Here is a 24,587-nt window from a genome sequence, read left to right on the forward strand (position 1 = left end):
TTAATGAGGTGAAAGCACTTCCTTAGCAAACCCTGTAAAAGAGAGTTGACTCATTACAGTCTACAAGGCTATTGAAACCAGAAATGCATTTTGATTCTTTCAGTGTTAATACATGTGTCAGAGTTGTGGGGTCTTTTTAAAGCATACATGTTTTCCAGGGATTTTGTGTGTCATTTCTGAGGGAGATAGTTCTTTTCTGATGATAGGATTGCTTCATATGAGATGTGAAAATTCAGTAGGTAAATGTATTTATACAGTGTAGTATATGATTACAGATTAGTAACTATCTATTCTTATGAAAAGATCTACCATTTCTGCTGACAACTCTAAAAATGTAAAGGGTCTTTTCCAACCTAAATGATTGTACGTTTCTATGCTTTTTTCTTTTCCTGGGAGATTTTAAGGTACACAAGGAAGCTATTAGTTTTAAACTACTTTTAGTAGAAAAAGTAAATTATTTTATTTCTTGTCATAAAAATAGTTAATTTTGTTAAAAAAATAAAAATCTGCTAAGACAAAAAGCATTTTTCAAAAATCAGTTACACACAGTGTTTTCTATGACCTGTGCAGGCAGGCCCTTTAATAATGATCAAAAATTACATCCTAAAATTCCAGAGTAAGATTTTAAAAGAGCCTAAAATGCTGTGTTAAATATAACAAAAATTGCTCATTTAGACGATTAGGTTCTCTGAATTACTGAGTAGTAAGTGCACAGAACTTTGTGCCACTTCCAGGCCTAACGTTGCTTCTACTGGAATTCCAGATAGTGGCAGTATGCTGAAACATGAGTTCAGTTACCAAATATAGATGAGTGGGGTAAGAATTACATAGTCACAGAGGACAGATGCAACGCACGGGCCACAGTCTTCTCGATGCTTACTGAGGACCAAGCAATCTGTAGTGAATAGCTGGAGCAACTTTAAGCCTACTTAGATAAAGAAGGAAAAAAGCAGCTTTACCTCCTGTTAATTATACTTGAGACTCTTCATATTGGCCTGTTTATTGTAAGGTTTGTTTTACATTTTCTACTAAATATAATTATTGTTCATTGGGGAGTAATTTTGCAGGATTTCAAAATTCAGAGGAAAAATATATGCCTTTTTTGTTTTAAAAAAATCTTACTAGATACATTTCTTCGTTCATATTATTCCTTTGAACAGATTTGCTTTAGGTCATATTTTTTTAAGTAATAATTTTTCATTGGACAGGTTCCACAAATTCAGGATGCTTATAGTTTTCCCAGAATGAGTCCTTTGATTTTCTGTGGTTTTCCATATTCCGTTATTTGTGACTTGAATACATTAATTTGATTAATTATTCAAATGTTTTCTGAGATTATTGTAATCCAGTACATTTTGAATTTACTATTTAATGTATTATTCCTTAGGGCATCTATATTATTTTCTGAACAAATATTTAAACAGTGGTGATATTAAAATGTGTGTTTACTTGTGAGTAATTTTAAAATATATAGCAAATATGACCCCATAAATAGTTTATAAGCAATAGTGCTGGAAGTATAGCTAAACACTGATCTGCATACAACATTGTATTTTATGTTGTGTCTTTAAATGATATAGTATATGGCTTTACAGGTTACCTAATGAGTAATGATGATGAAAACTGTTATAAATACATTGTAGTCTAACTTGGAGAAGCTAGAAATAGCTAATTATGATCTTATATGCTATTTGATAGGGTTACTGATACTTCACCTCCAGTTCACTGTGGTTACAAGTTGCTCTGAAAGAATGGTGGGTTTATGTATTACAGTGTGGCTGAGAAAAAGTCTTTATACTGGAAGCTTCCATTCAGCTGTCTAAAGCTAGACATATAAATCCATTTTTAGGTACCAGACCTTTCTCACCAAGAAAGTTTGCCAGCATTAGAAATTACCAATAACCAGCACATGTTTAAATTCATTGTCTTTGTCTAAATACCTAGGTACAGATTGATTTACCTTAATTTAGAAATTGGGCTTTGAAAATTATGACATATTGCAGCTATTATATTCTTCTAATGAGTGATAAAAGAGCGTAAAACTGAGTATTAGGAGATATGCTAATTCATAACACATTCATTTTAATCATTGTGTCACGTGGCTATCAATAGGCGATATTGTCCTCTGACCCATAACCCATTGAAACACCAGAGCAGCTTGATGTTGCAAGTCAGAGAAGTTTATCTGAGTATGTAATCTATCAGTTTCAGATGTGAGCCAGCTAGGAACTAGTGTGAATCAGACTTAAATAAAGATATAATTTGAAGCACAGGTATTTACAAGTTATCTAAATAGTAAACTAGAACCTTTGTTCATTTGAATACAAAGTTTTTTAAAAAAATTAAGATTAAGGAAGCAGAAACTCTCCAGGTTTAACCCTTGCTCCCCGGCATTCATCCAGTTTATGCCTTAACAGCTGAGCGTCTAGACCAACTGTTTGCTCGGCTTCTCAGATTCATTCTTTAAAGCTCCTATGTGGTAGTCAGTTATACTGTATATGCTTTTTTAGATTTTGTTGACAAGAGACTGGCACAGTTGGTAAATTTGTTGTCCTGTAAACACAAACAAAAGGAAAGAAAGATGTAATCCCAACAAAGAATATGCCTATCACTGTATTCTATAAAAGCATATATCAAATCCTAAAATGCTTTGGTTCACTTGTACTTCTCTTTTATGTGTTAAGTTGTAATCTATTGGCAAGACAAGCAGGCATATCAAGAGATGTGTATGTCAGGCCAAGAATTCCAATAATCTGTCAGTCAGTTAATGACTACATGCCGGGTAAGCCCTGGTGAAGTGACTAAAGGTAATTGGAGCTTGCACAAACTGATGTAAAATATATCCGAGTGCATCTCATGACTGCCAAGCCACCTATCTATCAGTGGAGAAATACTTTGGACTTTTAAAAGAAAATCTAATGTTTTTAAAAATATTGTGCAGAATTAATCTTACAGAAATTATCATAATAAGAAGATAATTTTCAAGGGTAATTAAAAACACTGATGTTCAGCTTAATTAAATGCTTCACAGGAGCAGCACTTACTATTAAGATCAGTTCACCTGCAATCCAGTGACCAGGAGGACAAATACATTTCAATAAGGAGAGTTTCAGGCAGATACTTCCCTTGGGAGAAGGGCGGTTTCCCTAATGTCTTGTTTCTTGCTGGCTTTGCAGAGGCAGAGCATGCTCATCCTCATTCTAAAATCACGTGGGAGAACTGGAGATGTATAGATTATTCTGTACTTGGTGAAACTGGTACAGAATATGTATTACACGCATGGTGCAGGATGATATATAGGTTGTGAAATCTATTTCTTTAGTATTTTACTTTTAGCATGTGCTAGTTTGATATTCCACTTATCAGTGTTGGGAGAAGTGCTACTAAATTGTACTGGAAGGTAGCAAGTTAAAAACATTAACCCAAGAAGTAAACTAATGTTAAAGATAGTATCAACAGTAAACAGAAAGGATAACTTAGAATTTCTAGTCCAAACATCCTTGTGTAGATTCTCCTGGTTTCAACTAGAATAGTGTTTTCCTCTTGAAATTTGATGGTTTAGTGTCTGAAAGGCAATGTTATGGGAAAGAGGAAAGTAAATGCATTCCCCAAATCACCATAAGCGTAAAACTGGAAAAAGTGAAATGTAATAGCATTAATGTGAAATAATAAATCGGATGTGAAATAATGAATCAGATTGGTCCAGTGGAATTGAACTTGTGCTAGGCAATGTACAGACGAAAGATGTCTTCATAGTTCTGAAGGAAGCCGCATGAGAAAAATGACTCCTAAGTGCTCTCATTTCCACCCAGACAATTTGTAGTCCTGGCCCATTCTAATAGAAATCAAGGTTTACAGTAAGTATTTCATGCACCATTGGGTTCTGCTCTTCTCCCAGTTTTGCATCTAGCTTATGGGAGCCAGGATATAACAGGATTTTTTTTATTGACAAATGTGTTTTTGTTAAGGAATTGTATCTGTGTCTTCCAGGATGCAAGACAGAAGCTGTGGCCAGGCATTGCCTCTTTCTTTAATGCTGAAGGAGGCTTACTGCGCAGAGAGAGGCATGAATAAGGGGTATCCTGAAAATATGTCAGAAGCTTCATCCTACCATAACTCTTTCTACAATTCCCTATCAGACATACAGAATGGGGAATTCTCAAATGAACTTTCTGCCTTTCTTACCCAGGAGGAGATATGTAAGAGCCTTGACATAGCTCGGGATGCCATTGCCAGTTCCATGAAGGAGGATCAGAATGTAGCACCAGACTTTACTCATTTCAACACCTCTCTTTCTAGCACTTCAGAAAATCCTTCTTTCAGGGATACTAAACTGCATGAGCAAGATGCTTTACAGAGGCCTCAAGCAAGCAGTCTGACTTCATCTGCTGCAAGTCATGTTCTCCAAGGGAATCAGAAAGAGCAATCCACTACACCTCAAACAGCAAGTAGTTTTGTCACAGTTTCCAGGAGGCAAGCAAGCACCTCACCTTTGCTAGCTGCTAGTCCCAGCTTCATCAGAAGCCTAAAACATTTGGAGAAGGATGGTCCAGCTGTGCCTAAGACAAGCCCAAAGTCCGAATCGGCATCCCAGGGAGAAGTTCCTTTCAGGAACAAGCTGTGTGACAAAGCTGCCACATTCATAGAGGAATTGTCATCTATATTTAGACAGGCAGCAAAGACAAGAGGCCGAAGTCCTGATGGGGACTCTTCTTCTCCAGACAGTGGATACCTGTCTCCTAAAAAGAAACAACCAACTTCAAGTACCTCAGTGAACCGGGAGTTTAACAAGCCATGTCAAGAGACTAAGCCTGAGGCAAAATTACCTGCGGTTCATCTGAATGGAGAACACTTTTCTAAAAGGGAGAGCGTCACTCAGAGTGAAATGGACCTTTGCCACCCCTTTATCAACATGGAAGAGAATCAGCCTTCACCACCTCAGTTCACTCAGAAGCTCCGGAGTCAGGAAGTTGCTGAAGGGAACAAAGTATTGCTGGAATGCAGAGTTGCTGGCAACCCAGTCCCTGATGTCAGGTAAATGTGTGCCTTTTAACTAAGTCACTGGGTATCATCATCTTCTGATCGTGGAAGGTACCTAAGGACAGGTATCACAGTGGACCTGCTTAGAAGTAGTCGCGTAAGAACGGTGGATCATGCAGTGGTTAGTAAGCATATGGAATAACAGATTCTGACCTCTGTAGTTCTCTTAGAGTGTTTTGTTGTTTTCTGCTTGGGAAATGAAGTTCTACTTGATTTAAGAGTGACATGGCACATTTCAAAACAGAACTGGCTCTAACGACGTTCTGTGTGACTGTTACCTCATTAATCTAGGTGAAAGAATTCCCACTTTGCCCCTGAAGAGCATGTATTGGGCAGTTGATACAGCTTTTACTGTCAATTAATTAGAATGTCTCCAAGCCCCATACCAACGGGTTTTGGGATTTATACTATGTGATAACCTAAATCAAGCCAAATAGCCTCGTGTAAGTCATTTCCAGAAGACATTAAGATGTTCCCCATTTCAAAATTTCTTTTGATACTTTGTAGTGAAATTTAGGTGCACTTGCTTTTGTTCAAAGACAAAACATAGAAGTAACTGCTGCATAAGTTTGTTTGTTTTAGGTTCCTTATTAACATGTGTTTATAACAATTATAAAAGCTACATTCGCAGTATCATTCACAGGGCTGTGTAACTCAGAATACTTTCCACTGTCTTCATTTCTTTCTAAAGTTGGTAGAAGTTAAGGTCAACCAGCACTGCATGGACAGTGTTTGCCACTTCACAGGGCTGAGCCTTACTGCTAATATGATTGCTTAACACACACAGAGATAGATTATACCTCTAGTTTAATAGTTCTTCACAGCTTACTTTGGTTTCAAGTCAACTGAGCATATTTAATATTCTCAAAGGACCATTTTGTCTAAAATGTCCTGTTTGGACAGGATAGGATTTGTAGTTCCCCATTCAGAACTTCCTGTAAGGTTCTTTAGTTACATCTGGAGACTACACAATTCTTTTAAAGTTCTCAACATTTACTTAAAGGAATGTAGCAATCACTTTTCTGTAATACTTGTTGTGCTTTAAATATGTTTATATCTTTTTCTGTGAAGTCTTTCAACACTTTAAAATTACTAATATTTTGTATTAAAGTACCCGTGATTGCTTGCAGATAGTCACATGTATAGGCCTTGCAACTATGCAAGGTTTGGAATTCACATCTGTCAGTAGTGTCTTCATACATACCATAATTGAACTTCTCCTTTGAAATCGGTCTTTAACGTACTTTTAAAATCTGTACCTTTTGGTACAGCTTTGCGGAGGGAATAAACAGAGCTTTCAGCTAGAAGATTTTAGATCTTTGTCATCAAGATGAAAAAAGTACAGCTTGAAAAGTGGTGTGATGGCTATATGTGCTTGTATAGGCTTTCATTCCACAGTGAAAAGTTACTTTGTATAAAATACCTCCAGAGGGTTTAATTTGTGACTGTTGAAGACAACAGTATTGCCTTTATCCTTCTCTGCATGTTCAGTGAAAATGTATCCCAGACAAGCTGAATGTTGAGATACTGAAATTTTTACAGGGTCAAAAGATCATTTATAGAGACATCAAGTATGTTCAGTTATTCTTGTATACAAAGTGGAAAAAGTTGTACCTCAACCCACTGAGTACATTGGTTATGTACTCAAGTTTAGGTTGTCGTACAAACTGAAGCCAACTGATCTAAACCAAGGCAAGCTGTGGATCTAAGTATGCTAAACAGGAATTACATCATGAGCCTTGCCGGCGGGTCAGGAAGTTTACCCCAAAAATATAATTGTAATGCCTAAATTGTAGTGCCTATCAAGCAATAAGACAGCCACATCATGTCATTAATAGTTGTTTAGTATTTTTATTTTTTTAAACATCTACTGGGAAAAAAAGACAAGAATCACAGTTAAGCGTGCAAAAGCCTTCCAGTTGTTCATTCTACTTCAGACTTCTATGAAGCAGGAAAGGGGAATTGTAGAAGTCACACAATTATGACAGCCAGGGAATCCTCCTCTTGTGCTGCTTCTCTTAGATTCTTCCTTTCCCCTCACTAAGATAATGCAGCCTGCCAGTGGTACTGATGTGGACACTAGTGCAATACAAGGTGTTAACTTCTATTAATTCTTTTGTTGTTGTTGGGTTAGGTAATGTGACAGCTAACATACTGTTACTGATACTTTTGAGTTGTAAAATAGAGTAACAGCAACAGACAGAGGCACCACCATTCAGGAAAATAAATAATTGTTATTAATTCATACTAAAGACTTTTCACCTTATTTTAACCACCTGTAGGTTAGGTATCTAACCTGACCAAGTCACCCTAGACTCCATCTGCAGTCACTAGAGAAGAACACCTACCAGGGGTGACCTGTTTGGTACATTGACAAGACTTTAAGCCAAATACTTCAGACTAAGCATATGTGAGGTGAGTTCCACCCATTCCCCCATCTCTATACAAACAGATGGCACAGGGAGAAAGAGTTGCTCTGCCAGCTCGTATCGACAGGTAATGCAGCTAGAAGAAAAAAAAACTAAACTGTCTTTCATACAGGTGAGAATTCATTATGATACATATTGCCTCAAAGACCTTATTTTTCCTAGTATTTTAATTTTAAAAACATCCATGCTTCCGTAAGTTGAACAGCAAACTTTCCCACAAAGTTTTTTGCTGAGAAAGCAAGAGACAATTTTTTATTAATAGAGTACTACTTATCAAGTCATTAATGAGACTACTAAGATACTGAGAGTCAGTCTATAGACAATAGTGTTTTACTAGAATGAAACACTGTTTCTGTTGGCAGAAGATATAGTTTAACCTACAATTTAATATAAAACTCTGTATGTTAAAGCATAATAGACTGATGGTGGTATCAGTCTATTATGCTTTGACATTTCAGTCCTACTGAGTTAAAAAAATCTGTTTTGTGGGGTGAAAATTATCTTGGAATAGGCAGCACACAGGCATGGAAGATCTCTAAAAACAGAATTATGAAACATCCACTACATAGAGCTTAGGGTCAACAGGCATTTACTTTCATAACACAGCAAAAAAACCTCACTGGTGCCATCAGACTCACATATTCTGTGTTTTCTGCCGTTGGTACAAGTACAGTTCTGTTCAGAACTGATTAGAAGTTGTTGATTTATTTTATGAGACACGGCATAGATAGCTTAAGTGAGTTTGACAGCAGCAATGAGGTTGCAGTGTTCTAATAGCAAGATGTGCTGCTGTAATGCTTCCGTATCTTGTTGCTCTGACTTTATCTGGCAGAACATCAGTCTACTTCAGTGATATGACTCCAGAACTATACGTAAATGTCAACTGAACTAGGAAGTTATGTACAAGCTATGGAGCTTTTTTTGCTTAGGTCTTTTACATCGTTGTTGTATTCATTTCAGAGGCTGCTAAGATCAAGATGTTTACAATAAATCTAGAAAAAAGCTTAATGTTCTTTAAATTTCAGTGCAAACTCTGCTTTTCTGAATCTTAACTCTTGCAGAATCATTAAATGAGAAGCCACATCTTAATCACTGAGCAGAAAGATTCATGAGAAACACAGCTGACATAGTAGTAGATGATTTTAAAATCAAGTCTACTTTTAAGTAATCTCATCAGTACCAATTAATTTGTAACTTTTGGTTTATTTCCCTTTTTGAAACCCATAATTGTGCTATGTTAATAGTCTGCAGATACAACCATTGCTGAATCACAGCAAATACGCTTCATGTCAGCTTCTCAGTCTCTTGCAAAGCTTGTTGGCAGTCAGTTTAATACACTTTCATGATCCAGCCTTGAATTGCTTTTATTTAATAATTAATAATTCTCCATCTGGCAACAACACACATTTGTGACTATACTTAAACAAAACAATTTGCTTACAGCAAATTACTTTTCCAAAGTTGCCACTAAAAATACATTTCCCCTTTAGTCTCCATTTCAGTGTGGATCTTCAAGAGAGGAAAACTATGACAGCTGTACCTCTATAACTATTCATTTTGGAAGTCAATACAATTTTGCACCGTAATTTTTCTGTAATGACGCTGACTTGGCTGAAGAGGTCACTCGCACACAACACGGGCAGGGTTCTCGCAGGCTGGATTTCTTCTGAGGGCCCAGCCGCGCAAGGGGGAAGTATAGAGCCCTTCGGCTACTGAGCGCTGTTGGGGAGCCCATACAACAAAAGCCAAGACTTACTCAGTGGTCAAGAGACTGTGCTGACTGTGTAACGACACACCAAGTACCTGCGTGCTGTTTGCGTGAGGCTTCAAATTCCCGTCTCAGAATCTTGGGGAAAGGAGGGGGTTCTGTCCTTTAGAAGATAAGAAAGCATGCAGAAAAAAAATTGTAGTGTATAGTAGACTATAATAACGTTACTAGGAACTTCTAAACAGTTTCATAATATCACCTATGCACATCACTTCCCCTCTTTCTGGAGCTGAAAGTTTTATGGTATGTACTGAATATCCAGTAAATAGCTAGTATACTGCAGTGGAAAAAGACATCCGATTTAAAACCATTGATGTATTGCAGAACAAGTGCAGAATGCTTGATGTTTCTGCCACTTTCAGGAACATTTCTGTAAATTTGAGTTTTATATTGTTTAAAAAAAAAAAACAAAAACACACCAGTGATACAATCAATACTAGTTGCCCATTTTCTTCTATTTTGGCAATAAAAAGAATCTAGTTTTCTAAAGCACTGTGCTTAGATAACTGTTTCTTTAGACTGAATTTCTGATTTGTAATACCTTTGAAAAAATCTTTGGAGCACGGTCATATGAATTGGAAAGATTTAAATACCTACAATTTTCTGAAGAAGCTGGCCAGCGGGAAAAAGGTGTAAATGTTATTAAACGTTTTGTGAAAACTGCTGAATAGGTAGAAACCAGAAATGGGTATGAATGTTATTGCCGAAACAAGAGCTATACAACAAGCTGAACTGTTACCCGGTCTCTGAGGCATAAGAGCCATCCACTTAACACCTGCAAAACTTCCTGAACAGGAGATGCAGACAGGGGCATGAGCCAGGATTACCATGATCTGTACATTTGCACATAGCAATAAAATCTGCAGAAATCAGGCTTCAGTTGTTCTGATTTTTTCCAGGAAAGCCAGTTTCAATAACATAGCCATTGCAAATAGTATTTTTGGAACTCTATGTGGTAAGAAAGAAGTAGAGAGCAACTGGGATTTTCATTTTTTTGTCTCATCTGCAAAGAAAATAAGCACAAACCATAGTTCCTAAAGTCATGATGAAATAACAATAGTTTAATAGTGACAAGAAAAGCACTCACAAATTGTTCTTTTTCCCAGCACCCAAGAAGTTGTCCAGCCTAGTAATGAGTACAGCTGAAATTTAGGCAGAATCAAGTACTGCTAGCCATGAATTCATCCAAGTGATCTACAGCAGAGCAAAAGACCTTCAAAAGAAACTACTTTGGTATTTCTGACTGTTTAGTGTGGTGGTTTTTTTTTTTCTACACATCACATATTATTCTGGATCCAAATAATCTTTATAACTGGCTTTACTCCCTTTTCATAGCTTTTTTTGGAGCTAAACTTTCCAAAATCCTCAACTTTTCCGAATTCCAGCTAGAATCCTGACTTAACCTGCTATGCTTCTTATAAGGCTAAGGATAACAAGGTTGTAGACTCTTATTATAAGCAAAGAAACCATCTAATGTGGTGTAAGGACAAGGTTTATATTTGAAGGTTATGTGACTATGAAGACCTTTTAAATTTTAAGTTCCTTGGATGTTTATAGCTGTGTCATACAGAAAGTAAAAACTGTAAGTATTATGGTTGGAGTGACAAAACTTGACCAAAGTAGCTTCGTTCTACAAGAATAAAGTAAATAACCTTTCACAGAAGGACTTATAACTAGAATCTTAGGGTTGAATCCCAAAAGATAACAATCAGTTAAATTTCAGGAACCACTACATTTCCTCAAAATTCAATGCCTAACTCACTAGTTCTACTAGCAGAAAATTAGATATCTAACAACGAAGATGTCAGTGGTCAGAACATTTGTAGCATTGCTGAACAACCCAAATTCTGACCTAAGAGCTTGCAAAGTATTGAATAGCTTGAGAAGTGCTTGATTATCTGTCATCTTTAGAAGGTCTAAGGCATATGAAATATAAGTTGAAACATAGATTTTTCTGTATTACTCTCAAAAGCATTGTATCGGTAAGTATCTCTCCTTCAAAGTGCATCAGCAGTCCAGTACTTAAAATACACGAGTTAGGACTGAGCTAGCTAAAGCAAATCCCTTCTGGGAACGACTTAGAGCTCTTCAGCATTTGCCTCACTACCTGAATATTTAAATGTTTCTGAGGTCTGCCCTCATCTGTAAGCTATGATTAAAGTATTTACAGATATTCACCCAGATTCTGTAGCACAAGTATTGAAATGTTTTGTGCAAAGTATATTCTCTTCCTTCTTCAACAGCAAATTGACTGAAAAAAAGAAAAAGAAAAAAATCCACATACTACATGGCAAGAACAAGGCTCCTTTCCTTTAAGGAATCTATTTGCTCTCATTATAACCCTTTTCTTCTCATTAGTGTTCTTTATCTAAATTTCACTGTAACAAGTACCCAAAATCCCCACCTAGAAACATTGCCTGCATATGTAATCCAGAACTGTTCTAAGACAATATAGAAACAAATGCGAAGTACAAAACTTAAATTTATAAAAAAAACCAAACTACCTTGATTTCTACAACTTCACAAAACTTATCTAGTTTTACAGACTTTAAAAGCTTTGAAGTCTAAAAACATGCAATAAACTATGCCTCCACCATACTCTTCCTTTATAGGAAGAGTATTTATTATTTTTTATTTATTATTATTTATTATTTATTATTTATTATTTATTATTAAAGGACATGGTCCCCCAGTACTCTGATCAAGCACAGCGGCAAAGAACATTGGGCATCAGATGAAGTAATGCTTAGCAGAGATCTACACAGCTGGGTGGGAATCCGGGTGTACAGGACAATAGTGACTGAACTAACTAGACAGCTGTTGGTAGATTTTTAAGTCTTAGGAATGTAAAGAGTGTTACAGAAGTTGTTTCTGCTTCTTTACTAGGCTTGACTCCAGGTAGGAAAATTGTGGTTTAGAAGTAGGATTTAGTTTTATTTCTTAAAGTCTCTCATTGTGTGAGTTTTGTAGTTGTAATGAAACAGTAGTGCCTTGGTGGGAGATACAGGTGTTCTACTAGATCTATAATGGCAAGACTTTAATACTACTTATTTTTTTATAAAGTATGAGTTTCTGTTTATGTATATGGGTTTATGGAAGCTATTTAACAACATATTTAACAAAAATGTTCCAAGAAAATCTGTTTCTTGGGTGTGTTCCTCACTGTTTTATATAAGCCCTTTCATAGTCATCTTGAGAACTGTTACTTACCCATTTGTAAAATCCTAACTGTTCAGGTTAGAGTTTAGAACCAGGTGGTTCAGGTCCTGCTTTTCAAGTATTTTCATAAGCTTAAATACATGCTTATGTTATTTGAGATGGAAACTTTAGTGAAGCTATTTTACTTGTTTAAACTGTTTGTTAACTCCATTCTTATTTCCTAGCCCAAGACTGAGGAAAGGCCCAAGAATTACACTTATTTCTCAACAGTGAGATGCTTAATGTGTCTTAACAACAGACTTTACTGGATTATAAGCATTATGGTAGCTACAGTGATTGCAGAAATACTTTATAAATTATTAAAAAGATTAATAGGTGCTTGTGTGGCAGGAGAGGGCCCTTGTGACTTGAAAATCATTAACAGCCACTTATTAATGCCACATCTATTATTCTTATACGGTAAAATTAAATATTTTATTGAAGTTTAATATGATTCTCATGTTGTTTCCTGTATGTGTGCTTTCAAATGAAGCTCACTAGTTTTTGAAAAAGGATAGAAACAGGCAACAATTCTGTTGCAGAAACTGAAGTTCTGCTTTGTTCTAGAGATAGTATTGACTATGTAAATGTTTTATTTCTGAATTTTTGCAATTTTTATTATTGATAATTGTCATTTAAATTTGTCAAGATTCATTACTAACACTGTAATTATAGCAAAGTTCCTCTTTTTTTTTTCTTTTGTTTTTTTTTTAACACATTCATCCCCTCACATGTTTCTCTAGGTGCTCTAGCATCCTTACAGCTTTATCAGAGGCCTGCTTGCATTAGTGGGTCTCTAATAGCTTTTATTCAGGTATTAATAGTTTTAGGATGAAGTGAAATTTTTAATTTAAACTCAAATAAATTCATACACAAACATATTTTAATAACCTTTAAGCACAGCAGTTCTATCATGTTTCACTTTTTCCTTTGCTCTGGTGGTCTACTGGACTTTCTATTTATTTTGTGCATTTATGGTTGTTTTACTTTAATTTCTTACCAAATGCAATATTTTTCAGTAAGAAACACTCTAAAAGACTTCCCTAACTTAGACAATAGTTTTTTATTCCATTAATTCACAGTGTTGTTATAAATGTTTATTAATGTTTAGAACAATGTGACAAGAAATAGTAGTTCTTTTTTGTTATGCAACCTTTTGTAAACAAGAAGTGTTTCCGGAATATTTTATGTTTATTTCCTAAGGGAGATAGTTTATTGAGTTAGTTGTTAAAGTGCTCCCAAATACAAACATTTTTCTTGCATTCTCCCCATAGTCTCACTGGTTTTCTTTATGAAACTGTTTTGCCCAATAAACATTTATTCAGGAATCTACAACAGTCTTCTATTAATCATTTCAGAGTAGAATCCCACTGATCTGTCTTCTTACTAGTCTTCTGCAAAGAGAGTGTAGTTAAGAATGGAGGATGATTTTTGCACAAAACAGTTCCTTGGGTCAAAAATGTTATCTTTGTAGATTTGGATGTTTTTCTGTGTATGGAGCATGAAGATCATCTGAAATTATAAGAAGCATGTGTAATATCGCTAAGTGTAAATAGAAAACTTGTTAGCCATTTTAATCTGGTTGTACATTCATTTCAGAAATCAGCTCAGCAGTAGCATGTTGTCATTTACTATTTTATTTGCATTCAGATCAAGATATAATATCTATGGATATGAAAACGATACATCAACATCCTCAATATTTTTGTCACAAGGATATTTTTTTTTCTTATACCTCCGTATGTCAATAATCTCTAATTTTGCCTTTTTTTTCCCTTTCATTTAGAAGTCAAAAGAATAGCTACTTGCAGTCTTGACCTTGTTATTCTTTTAGCCCTTCTTCCTTTCTAATTTATTTCCTTTTGTACTCTTGGTTTATTCAACAATGCTATGCTGTTCTTACGTCTTAAATTTTGTTTGCTTTCACGAAATTGAGATAAGGCCTGTCCATCTCCAGGCATCCCTGGAGTTGCATTTTCCTTCGGGTTGTATCTGGAATGTAATGTTGAAAGTCACATCAGTGACTTGTGAAACTGCTTCTTAATTCTGTTTGTCTTATAACAGTGCTCTGGACCAGTGGACTTTATTGGGGAAGCAAGGGTTTATACCCTAGCACAAATGGTTAAACTATTGCAGTGGCCTCCTGTAGTAATTTGTGCCCTGCATTTTTAGGTAGATAACATGCATCTTTCAAATATTTTCTTTTCCATTCTCCATTCATTTTGTGGCAATGAAAGTCCACACCGTCAGGATTTTCTGCATCTGGTGGAAAACTTACAGTGCAGTTAAGGCCTATTTGGATCATGGACCCATCTACTTCAAAACATAGCATGGCATGTCTGAGAAATGCTAGTAGTGCATGAGTTTTCTTAACTCGTAAGTAATACACCTTTTAGCTTAGAACCACAGGGATGTTAGAAAGAAGATTATTATTTGTCATCATGCTACTTAAGAACAGCATTTAGGAGACTCAGTGATAACCAAATGTTCTATTTGAATGGGGTTCTTTTTCTCTTGCTTTATTGTCTAAAACCATAGAGTACGGTATTTAAAATGGCTATCTGGAGAGCCACACTCTTTCCTAGGAGGTGGCTGGGGGGGGACATGAACTGTTTGCTTTTTTTTTTTTTTAAAGCCCCAAGGAGGAGCTATAGATCCTGGACACTGAGGTTATTCTTACATTTCGTGTATTTCTTGTCTCTGTAGAATAGTTTTGACTACATGATGTATGCATTTCCTCATCTTTGTTATACAGGCTCTGTGCATCACAGGCTCTCTTTCTTCAGAGCTGTGTTTAGTATTTTTCATGAACGCTGAAATAACTTTTGTAGTTTTTGTTTTAGAAAACTGCATACTTTCTTTTTGGTTTTCCATCTTGAAAACAGGAGGAATAAAGCCTGTTAGGTGCATGAAGACTGGTGTTATAAGAAGCAATTGTGAAAACAATGGGATAGTTGTTGAAATTAGGACTGCTCTTTCAAATTTGATTTAGGAAGAGAATTCCAGCTCTTTATTTTATACTTTATTTTTATTATTATTTATACTTTATTTTTCTCTGTCTATTCGTGAATACCAATATCTGTTTTGTTGTATTTCTGATTACATTACTGAAAGTTTAAAAGAACCTCAGTTCACTTTATTCTTTTGTTCTGCTTTGTCTGCCTGTCAGTAAAAAAAATGCAGATATAAAGTTCATTGTTAATGCTCCATGAATAAATAATGTATTAACTAGTGTTTATAAAAAGACTCAAAGGTTAGATGGAAATGTTATCAAAGTACATTTTAAACTGATTCTATGCTTGACGGCTAATGTGAAAAGCTTAAAAGTAAATTAATAAAAATTACTTTTCTAAAACAAGAAAAATGGTGCTGCTATCTGCATAATGAAAAGATATATATAAAGAACTTTTGCCTCTTATTTACATAGGAATTTAATGAGACTTGGATAAACTCTAAAATAACAAGGCACCACATGCCTTCAGAAAGCTCTTTCACTGCACTAGCTTTGTCCATGTTAAATATTTTTAGTTTAAAAACTAAGTTTAATTGAAGTAGTTTTAAAATACATATTTCCAACAAAAGTGGTGCTGAAACAGGGCCACAGGCAGTATTCTAAGAGGCTGCTTTTACTTCATGTTTGAGCATTTATTTGTACAAATCTTATATACTGTCTCTGGGCCTTTCCAGTATTATAGAAAGTATTAACAGCCAAGAAGTCTGACAGTGAGGAAATATATTAGCAATGTGCTTGTCATGGAGTGACTGAAAGTACCGATCTGTGAAAGTTAAAACTAAATCTAGAGGCTAAGCCGAACAGAGGTGGGAACAAATCCACATGTTTTAGGAGTGTGCTATTTTATTTATACTGAAATGTGAACAGCAATGGAGTAGTGACACTTTTCACAGAGAGGAGTGTTTGGAGTCAGTAGTTCTGGCATCATTACTTATCAATGCTCAACAGGTATGCAGTGCTATTCCAAATCTTATATAAAATATTATGCTTAAAAGTCTTTGACATGTTTGCTTATTTGCCTAAAGGCAATACCACATATTGGATTGTTTAAATTTCTTAAGAGTAATTACAGCAATTTAATAATGTTATTTAAACAGGACATACATTTTTTATATTTATTTTATAAATAAAAATTAAGTAAATACAATTACCACTTTGAAACTTGATGCTTTCAAAATTCTTTCCTAATACAAAACTTTGTCATGTTTGAAATATGCTCTGTAAATGCATTCTTGACAATGTGAAAGCTAACTTTAGAGATCTGGATGATGGAATTGAACAAATAGGACTTTTCTGCAGTCATAGCTGATGACTGAAAAAGTTAGACTTCAGTTCATGCAGTTAGAGTTGACAGCACTTTGAGGGAGGTAGAGAAGGCTATGGGCTAAAAGCTTATAATAGACCAAACATAGAAGAAACATTGTTAAACAGCAGTGAAAAATAAGCTTTTTTAAGTAGTTCTAGAACTCATCTGGAAAATGTGTTCTTTCTAATAGGTGTTACAGTTTGATAGGGCTTTGTTAAGTGAACTATAAACATGGGTCACTTAAATGCGCTTTAAGCCCATGGTAATGCAAGGAGTAAAAGAAATACCATTGCCCAGCTACTCCCTGTCACCTATAAAAATAAGAGAGTTAATCCTTCCCGTAATATCTGTATTTCCTTCCCTCAGCACGGAGATGTAAAGTGAACAGGAAAGTTAAGGAATTAGCAGTGCTTTGGTTTTATACCTTGTACAATTTCCTTACATTTTGAGGTAGACGGTGCAAGAACGGCAGGAAATAGACCTCTTATTTCTGTGAAGCCTCTGAAAAACATCCTTTCAGTGAAACCCGTCACTGTGATCAACAGTGAGGCTGGTAGAAAGAAAGAAAGAAATGGAAATCCTGGGTAGCTTTTTAGGGTATGTGGGAGATATGTTCAAGGGATATAATAGTGAAAGAAGCCTGTTGTTCCTGCTTTAGGCATAACTTTACAAAACCTCAGAACAGCTATGTTGTTTATGTCCAAGGCATTATAGTCGTTTCTCATCATGTTGCTTATTCACAAAACATTTTGTGTTGTCACAAGTTTATTTCTTGTCTCTGTAGAATAGTTTCGACTACACAAAGTATACATTTCCTCGTCTTTGTTATATAGGCTTTGTGCATCACCAGGCTGTCTTTCTTCAGAGCTGTATGTTTAGTATTTTTCACGAACATGTGCTTTAGGAAAGAAATAAAGATTTAAAGATTTTTTTTTTTTACACTTTTGGATATTAAAAATCAATCTACAGTAATGTAGTAAGGAGATAGCATTTCTTTAAAGATAGCAAAATGAACAGAATTTGGAAGTTTAGCTTTGCGCAGAATAAACCTACACTGGAGTGTTGCCCCCTTAGACACGTAAGTGTTTTTTAGCCTTTGTCCTCTAGAAAACTTTTACATGAATTAATGTAAGAAATAGACTTAATTGCTGCTTTGTGCCCCTGTCAGTTGCCGCATCTGAGGCGATTCACAAAAGGAGAATTGATCAGCAGGAATAGTGAAAAACTGCGAACAACTGAAATGATAAGGGATTTGACTAAGTGTTGAAATCTTGAATCAATATCCATATGACATATTTCTGTAAATCAGGAAATGAGCAGGCTTCTTAAATATACACCTAGGTAATCTGAGTAGAGATGCTATTTTATGAAATAAATCAAGGGGAATAATTCAACTAGAAAATTTCACCTGTATGTACAAAGATACATATAAGTTGCAGAAGGGGAAAATGTCTGTATAGAAGTATCTTATCTGATGTAGTGAAGTACTGCATGTCAGTGCTGACTATAGACCAGATACCAGGAACCTTATTTTCCTTAAGTAATATGCTACACTTAGCGTGATACTACTCAGTATAGATGATTACGCAACTGGTGATTAGTAGTGTGAACTCAAATAAGTCCGACTTCCTGTAGGAAAGGGTGGTAAGTTAAAATGCTTGGGGGTTGGAGGTAATTACCAGGTAGAATGACTCCTAAAACACTTGGGTTTCTTCAGCTACCTGCAGGTCAAAGCAAGTAGCGGACTAAAATTTTTGTGCAACAAGTCTGTTATGCAGACATGTTTCTTTTAGTCTGACACTAATATGCTGCTTCAAATCAAAGTGACTCATTTTTCCGTCTTATTAATAATGTATGCTTGCAGTGCGTGCATGCATTAATGTTTTAAAAGTAATTTATACTTTGCGCTTATGCGGTGCCTTTCATCTGAGCATTTCAATGGTTTATAAACAGCTTGTATAATATATGAACAGGTTTTGTTTATCTCCTCTTATTTGATAAGGTTGTGCTTTTCAGGTGGCCAAGGCAAAAAGATTAGACAAACAGAATCCATCTCCCATTTATGGTACAACTGACAGGTAACCATAGCTACGTATGAATTCTTCTAATATCACAGAAAATACGGCCACCAAGATAACACATGGCCCAACAGTAAATCAGTGCATATGGGAAGACCACTTAAATATTTGCCCTGTGAGTAACCGAGGCATGTATTTAACTGAACTAACATGAACTGAGGGCCTCCTACTCCTATAGACTAGTCTTGACAATTGCAAGTTGATAAAAAGCTTCGTAGAAGACTGTTTAACATTTGGCCATAATCTAGCATCCTTAGCATTTCACTCTTCCACTATCTGTTTTTTTCACCTGTGATGTATTAGTAAAATTTTTAAAGTATTAAAACACTGATAATTAGGGGTCACATATAGCATCAGATGCTGTCAGAACCTGTTATTCTTGTTGTATACTTTCCTCATAGCCATTTCTGAAGGGGAAGGTGGGTGTCTTTGGTCAAGTGTGTCCCTCGGTTATGACAGCTTTGCTTTTAAGAGACAGGGAAAAAAAACCCCACTCTAAAAACCTACAGTTGAGGCACACTTCCTCATGTAGGAAAGGAAGCTGTATTCAAATAAACTTTTCCAAGGGTGCTGCCTGCAATAGTCACGCAGTTTCCTCCTGGGAATAAGATAGCAAAGTGCAAACCAGTTCAACAAAAATATAAATTCTCTGTTGATTAGTTTAACAAGTACATTGACTTAACCAAAATGGGGCCAGTTACAATACAATGGCATTTTCTCAAATATCTGCAAAATCAATAAAATTCTTGTTCTCTCTTTTGTATATAGGCATGTATTCCTAATCATTGTCAAGTCAGAGAATATTGCAAAAAGAGATCTTGTGTTATCAGTCAGGCAAATAAATATTTTCGGTGTCTAAGACAAACAATCATCGTGTGATGTATAGAGGGAAGAAAAGGGGTATTTTGTTTGTTCTTTCATTGTTTTTTAAGGTAGAATTTCTCACAGTAACTCGTTGCTACAGTTAGATATTCTACATGCCTATGTTGGACTTTGAAGGCCATGAGTGGGCACAGAGATATTGTTTGTAATATCATACTTAAGCCCAGAGATAAGTAGAAACATGAATCTCTTAATCGCAATTATCCATAGTTAAAGCTTGAGTGTGAACTGACTTATTTTCCACCTTATTCTCCAAAGAAAACCCAAGTTATTTAAACAAAGATAATGCATTAAGTGGATTGACGTGCTTATTTTCAGCTAAAGCATAGTTCTGGATAAAAAAGAAGTAATGCAATATGCGTAGTTAGAGTTGTGTAAGTTAATTTTTATAAATTTTAAAGTCTTTGAAGAGTGAATTTCTGTTATTGTCCAGTATAGTCTGATTAGAAAGTGAGCTGGCTTGGAATTCTTGTTCCAGTATGAGATGTCCCACGTAGTAGAATGTGAAGCTCAAAAATCTTTTTCTGATTTGCTTCCTTCTTCCTGAAAATGTGTTTCTCTGCTAGTTCTGAATGTAAATACTTGCTGAAACAATTAGTTCAGAAAATAACAGGAATGAAATTATGTAACTAATTAAATTAACAAATGCAATGTAAGGTATAAAAGTGGCTTTTCATTTTTCCTGTTCTTAATATATAAAATCAGCTTCTTCTGTTAAATACTTACGGGCAAAATGCATTCTTAGTTCCAGTTAGATCCTTTCACTCAGAATTTTCTGCTTTTTAAACCGTGAAGACTTACATCAAGATAACTGACATAGCTATTTATCAAGTAGCCTGTTTACAAGCAGTATAAACCAAACTCTTAAAACCTGCAGTGACCAGTTGATATGTGCCTCAGGCAGATAATCAAAAGTTACTGAATGTATTAGTGTTTTTAAAAAAGAAAGAAAAATCATCCATGGAAGTTCTTATGGAGAATTGAAGATATTAGTAAAATGTGGGGAAATATGACTATTTTTTTTGGAAGGTCCTACCTTAATTCTGAATGACTAATCCACACATAATATAATTCTTACAGTTGCTGCGTGGACAGTCCTCAGAAAAATGAATTCCATGATAATCAATGAATGTGGTTTATGTTCCTAAATTCTTTGAGATCTCTCATGCACAAAGCTGAGATATCTAATTTCAATACTATGTATGATATAACACAGTTGAAAATTGGTATAATATTTCAAAATTATTTTTTAAAAAAGAGGAAATTCTCTCAATTTCTGTTTCTGCACTTTAACGGTTTTCTTAATTAGATGTGGATTTTTGTGTCTCCTAAACTGTGATTATACTTAACCAGTGATCAGTGAAGCAAATTTGGAAAGGAAAAAAGTCAAAGTGGAGAATATTTATTCTCTCTGTATTGGATAGTTTACCTAAGAATGCTTGTGAATTGCTGCTGCTAGGAGGAATTCTTCCGCAGATACTAATTTAGGGAAAGCCTGAATCCTAGTTAAGAGGCAGTATAACATAATCCCAACTAGAATGCTGACCTTCATTTTTTTAATGTGTCTTTCCCATACACTGCAGAAAGCATTTGTATGGTACAGTCTTTATTATCAATTAATATCGATATTAACTGGATCTAAAGATTTCAATAGAGATGGACAACGTAATTCTCAATTTATGATTTGCTTGAGAGGTTGCTACAGTGAATGTCTTGTGAAGTGAAGAATAAGGGAAAACACTTGTAGCCTTACAGAAGAAAACGTTACTGTATGTTTTCTGCTTTTTTTCCAAAACAGCATTGCTGCTGGTGAGGGCTTTCAAGTTTAATTAGGGAGGGTTGGGACAGAAGGAGAGTTGATTCTATCTGAGCTTCCTCAGGCTTGCCATATGGCCAGAAGGAATCTATAAAATTCTGCTTTCCACAAAACCCTTGAGAGGTAATTTTGAGGGACTTTACCTATAAAGGAAGTAGGTGGAGATGGTGATTTGCAGTTAACTGGGGAATTGTTACAGATGCCAGGCACTGCAATACTAGAACATGATACTGACTGCAAATTCAGAGTCTGGTGATTCAGAGTTTCGGCCTAGAATCTCCCTTTATTCTCAGAGGATTTGTAAATCACTGACTAAAGCCTCCCCTACCCTTTTTGAAAAAAACAAAACCAAACCTAAAACACAACCTAAATGACATTAATTTAATTAATCTCTTGTTGTATAGAGGAAGCGCCACTGTTACTGTAATCCAGGTAAGTGGCAACCTGAAAAGTGGATGCATGTGACCTTACATAGTGTGATATTACAGCCAAAGTCACTCCAGAACCCAGGGCTGGCAGAAGACCCACAGCAAATTCCTGTATAAACTGATGCAGAAACTGGCTTTCAGTGAAGGCCTTCCCTAGTTTAACAGTTACAGCAGGCCCACTGTATTATGTTCCTTCACAGCTTTTGTCCTCAAAAGGGCTGTTCTTCAGGTGTATGACATGAGGATAGAAATTACATGCTTTTGATTGAGAAGGAAGATGCAATATTCAAGTTTCCCTAGCCAGATGGTGTTGGATAGGTAACCTTTAGCTGAATGTAGTTATCATGCTTCAAAGCAGACTGTCTTACTCTGCCTCCTGCCTGCTTGAAAGATGGCTCTACTACATCAGCCTTCAGCAGAAGGTTGGACTGGACTTCTGTACTTTGCATTTTAAATACAGATCAAATTCATTAATTGCCACTTCTATTAACCATACAGTCTGCTCTGCTGATTTTAGTGTAGTGCAGTTTGACTGACTAAACGACATTATAGGTTTTTGCATGCAGCCTCTAGTATAGGTTTGGGTATTTTGCTTGATATTATATATTTAAAGGCTTCTACATTATGTAATGTCTAGATAGTTCAAGCCGCAACAAAAATGCGGCATGTACCTCTATGGCCATATTGATCCCAAGGATGATCCTGATTTGCTGCACTATTATTCATAGTATGACAACTGTTCACTTTTCTCTTGTTCTGGCATTCTCAACGATGAACTTGCTCACCTACAACTTAAATACGCCTTTCTAAATAGGGAACAGGAAAGGAGTTAAATGTTGACATGAAAGTGGATATTGCTGTCCCAACAAACATCTCTAGACTAAATGTATATAATGCTGTTGATAACATTTCTGCTTGCGGAAAGAACATTTATGTGATTTTGTGCAAATTTATGAGAATTTAAGCTTTAGACCCTTTGGAAAATGAACCAGTGCAAATTATAATAACCTCTCGGTTTAGAAAGAATCTGCAGTGGGTCTTCATGCTTATTTCAGACTTCACAGCAATTCTATAGGGTTTAGAGTGCAAATGAAAATTTTGACTTTAACGAACAGAGTTCTTCAGGAGCTTTGAAATTTGCTACTGAAGTCCAGTTGTCTATCTGGTTTTGTTGTACAAATGCGGGGTTAAGACAACTCAATGCTCTGCACGTGATAGAGCAAAGAGAATAACCAGGAGAATTTTGTTTGGCAGTCCTTTGGTTCCTCTCTTCCTTTACTTAATTCTGTAAAAATCTCTCATTTGGTAGTTCAGGTAATCTTTGGAAAAGTATCTATTTCTCACCTTTTTGTGGAAAAGGGAGTGTGAAAGTTGGATTGAAGGGAGGTATTGTCTCTAGTCATGTATTTTTATATTGCTGATGTAAAATGAGCATTGTTTAACAGTGGATTAATATTTAAGTTATAGAATGAATATCCAAAATCACAGGGGATCACACACTAAGAAGCGGGAAACAATCTACAAAAAGCACACTTGCTGAAAAACCTTCTTTGTATTCTCTGATTCCCTTCTTTGCCTTAAATATCTTAATAGAAAAACTGCAGTTCTTTTAATCTAAAAGGTTAATTTTTCTCCTAGAGCAAGGTATTCAATCTAGACTACTGGTTCTCCATTTTTAAGTGAGAGGAAGATAATTTATACTAATCTTTAAGAAAACAAAGTTCAACTTTGTTTTTCAGGAAAGGACCATCTTCACATAATTTCTGTAGTACGAGGTATGAATCTCCCACGAACTTCAGTGAAGTCTGTTTTCAAACTGAGACACATTGCCTGGCAAATCTACTGTTTACTCCAGTTTGTACAGCGCCTTGCCAATTCCCCTTATTCTGCACCAGCAATGAAACTAACAATTGCAGTAATCTCAGTTGACCTAAACATTTTCCATTTTTTTTAAAAAAAGGTATAATCCTAAAATTTGCAGCAGGGATTATTACAACCTGAAACCTGACTCAGTGTTGTAATAGGGTTTATACACCTAAAAGAAGCATGTGGCAAACCACAGCATAGTAGTCTAGATACAGAAGTCCTCACTTAAGTTTAAATTCTATTTAGACCCAGTTTACATGGTGTTCTATTAAGATTGCTTTTGCAGCCAGCAAGAATTTGAGACAAGCTGGAAGCAAAAAACTGTTGTTCTGGAAATAGCCCGGTTGCCCTTTGCTGCCTTAAGAAGTGCAGGGCTATTTCTAAGGTACGTAGATGAGAATAATGTTTTATCTAATTTACCACAATTCAGAGTGAAATGTCTGCTTTTAGTATTTACTGAAATTTGCATAGTGGTAGCTGGCAACATTGTAGCTGCACTTTTGGCAGCTTATCAGTGTTTTCCAATGAAGAGTACTGCATCAGCTTCCTTAGATAAGGAATGTCAGGGGTGAAATAAGAAGCCTTTGATTCCTTAGAAAGGCTCTCTTGACACACCTAATAAAGATTCTCGGAATGCAAATGTCTAACAGTGGAAGACATGAGGATCCACTGACCCTGTGCGTGGATCTTCCCATATATGCCCAAGGTATTCTGTGAATTGGCAGTGCAAGAAAACTACAGTACATGCAAACATACTATTTAT

General features: G+C 35.7%; 1 protein-coding gene across 6 annotated transcripts in view; it reads left to right on the forward strand.

The window, feature by feature from the left end:
* PALLD (palladin, cytoskeletal associated protein) overlaps positions 1–24,587 on the forward strand; it is a 211,753-nt gene that overhangs the window by 2,502 nt on the left and 184,664 nt on the right. For 4 of the 6 annotated variants that reach the window (XM_075421676.1, XM_009940463.2, XM_075421680.1 and 1 more), the window contains exons 1-2: positions 870–1,009; positions 3,991–5,034. In XM_075421676.1, coding sequence (XP_075277791.1) covers positions 3,992–5,034 — 1,043 coding nt within the window. In that variant the 5' untranslated portion in view covers positions 870–1,009; position 3,991. Of the gene's footprint in view, positions 1–869; positions 1,010–3,990; positions 5,035–24,587 lie in introns of those variants that run through there. The other 2 variants (XM_075421677.1, XM_075421678.1) reach the window with 2 other exon arrangements.

Source organism: Opisthocomus hoazin, chromosome 5 (assembly GCF_030867145.1).
Source record: "Opisthocomus hoazin isolate bOpiHoa1 chromosome 5, bOpiHoa1.hap1, whole genome shotgun sequence".
Lineage (NCBI taxonomy): Eukaryota > Metazoa > Chordata > Aves > Opisthocomiformes > Opisthocomidae > Opisthocomus > Opisthocomus hoazin.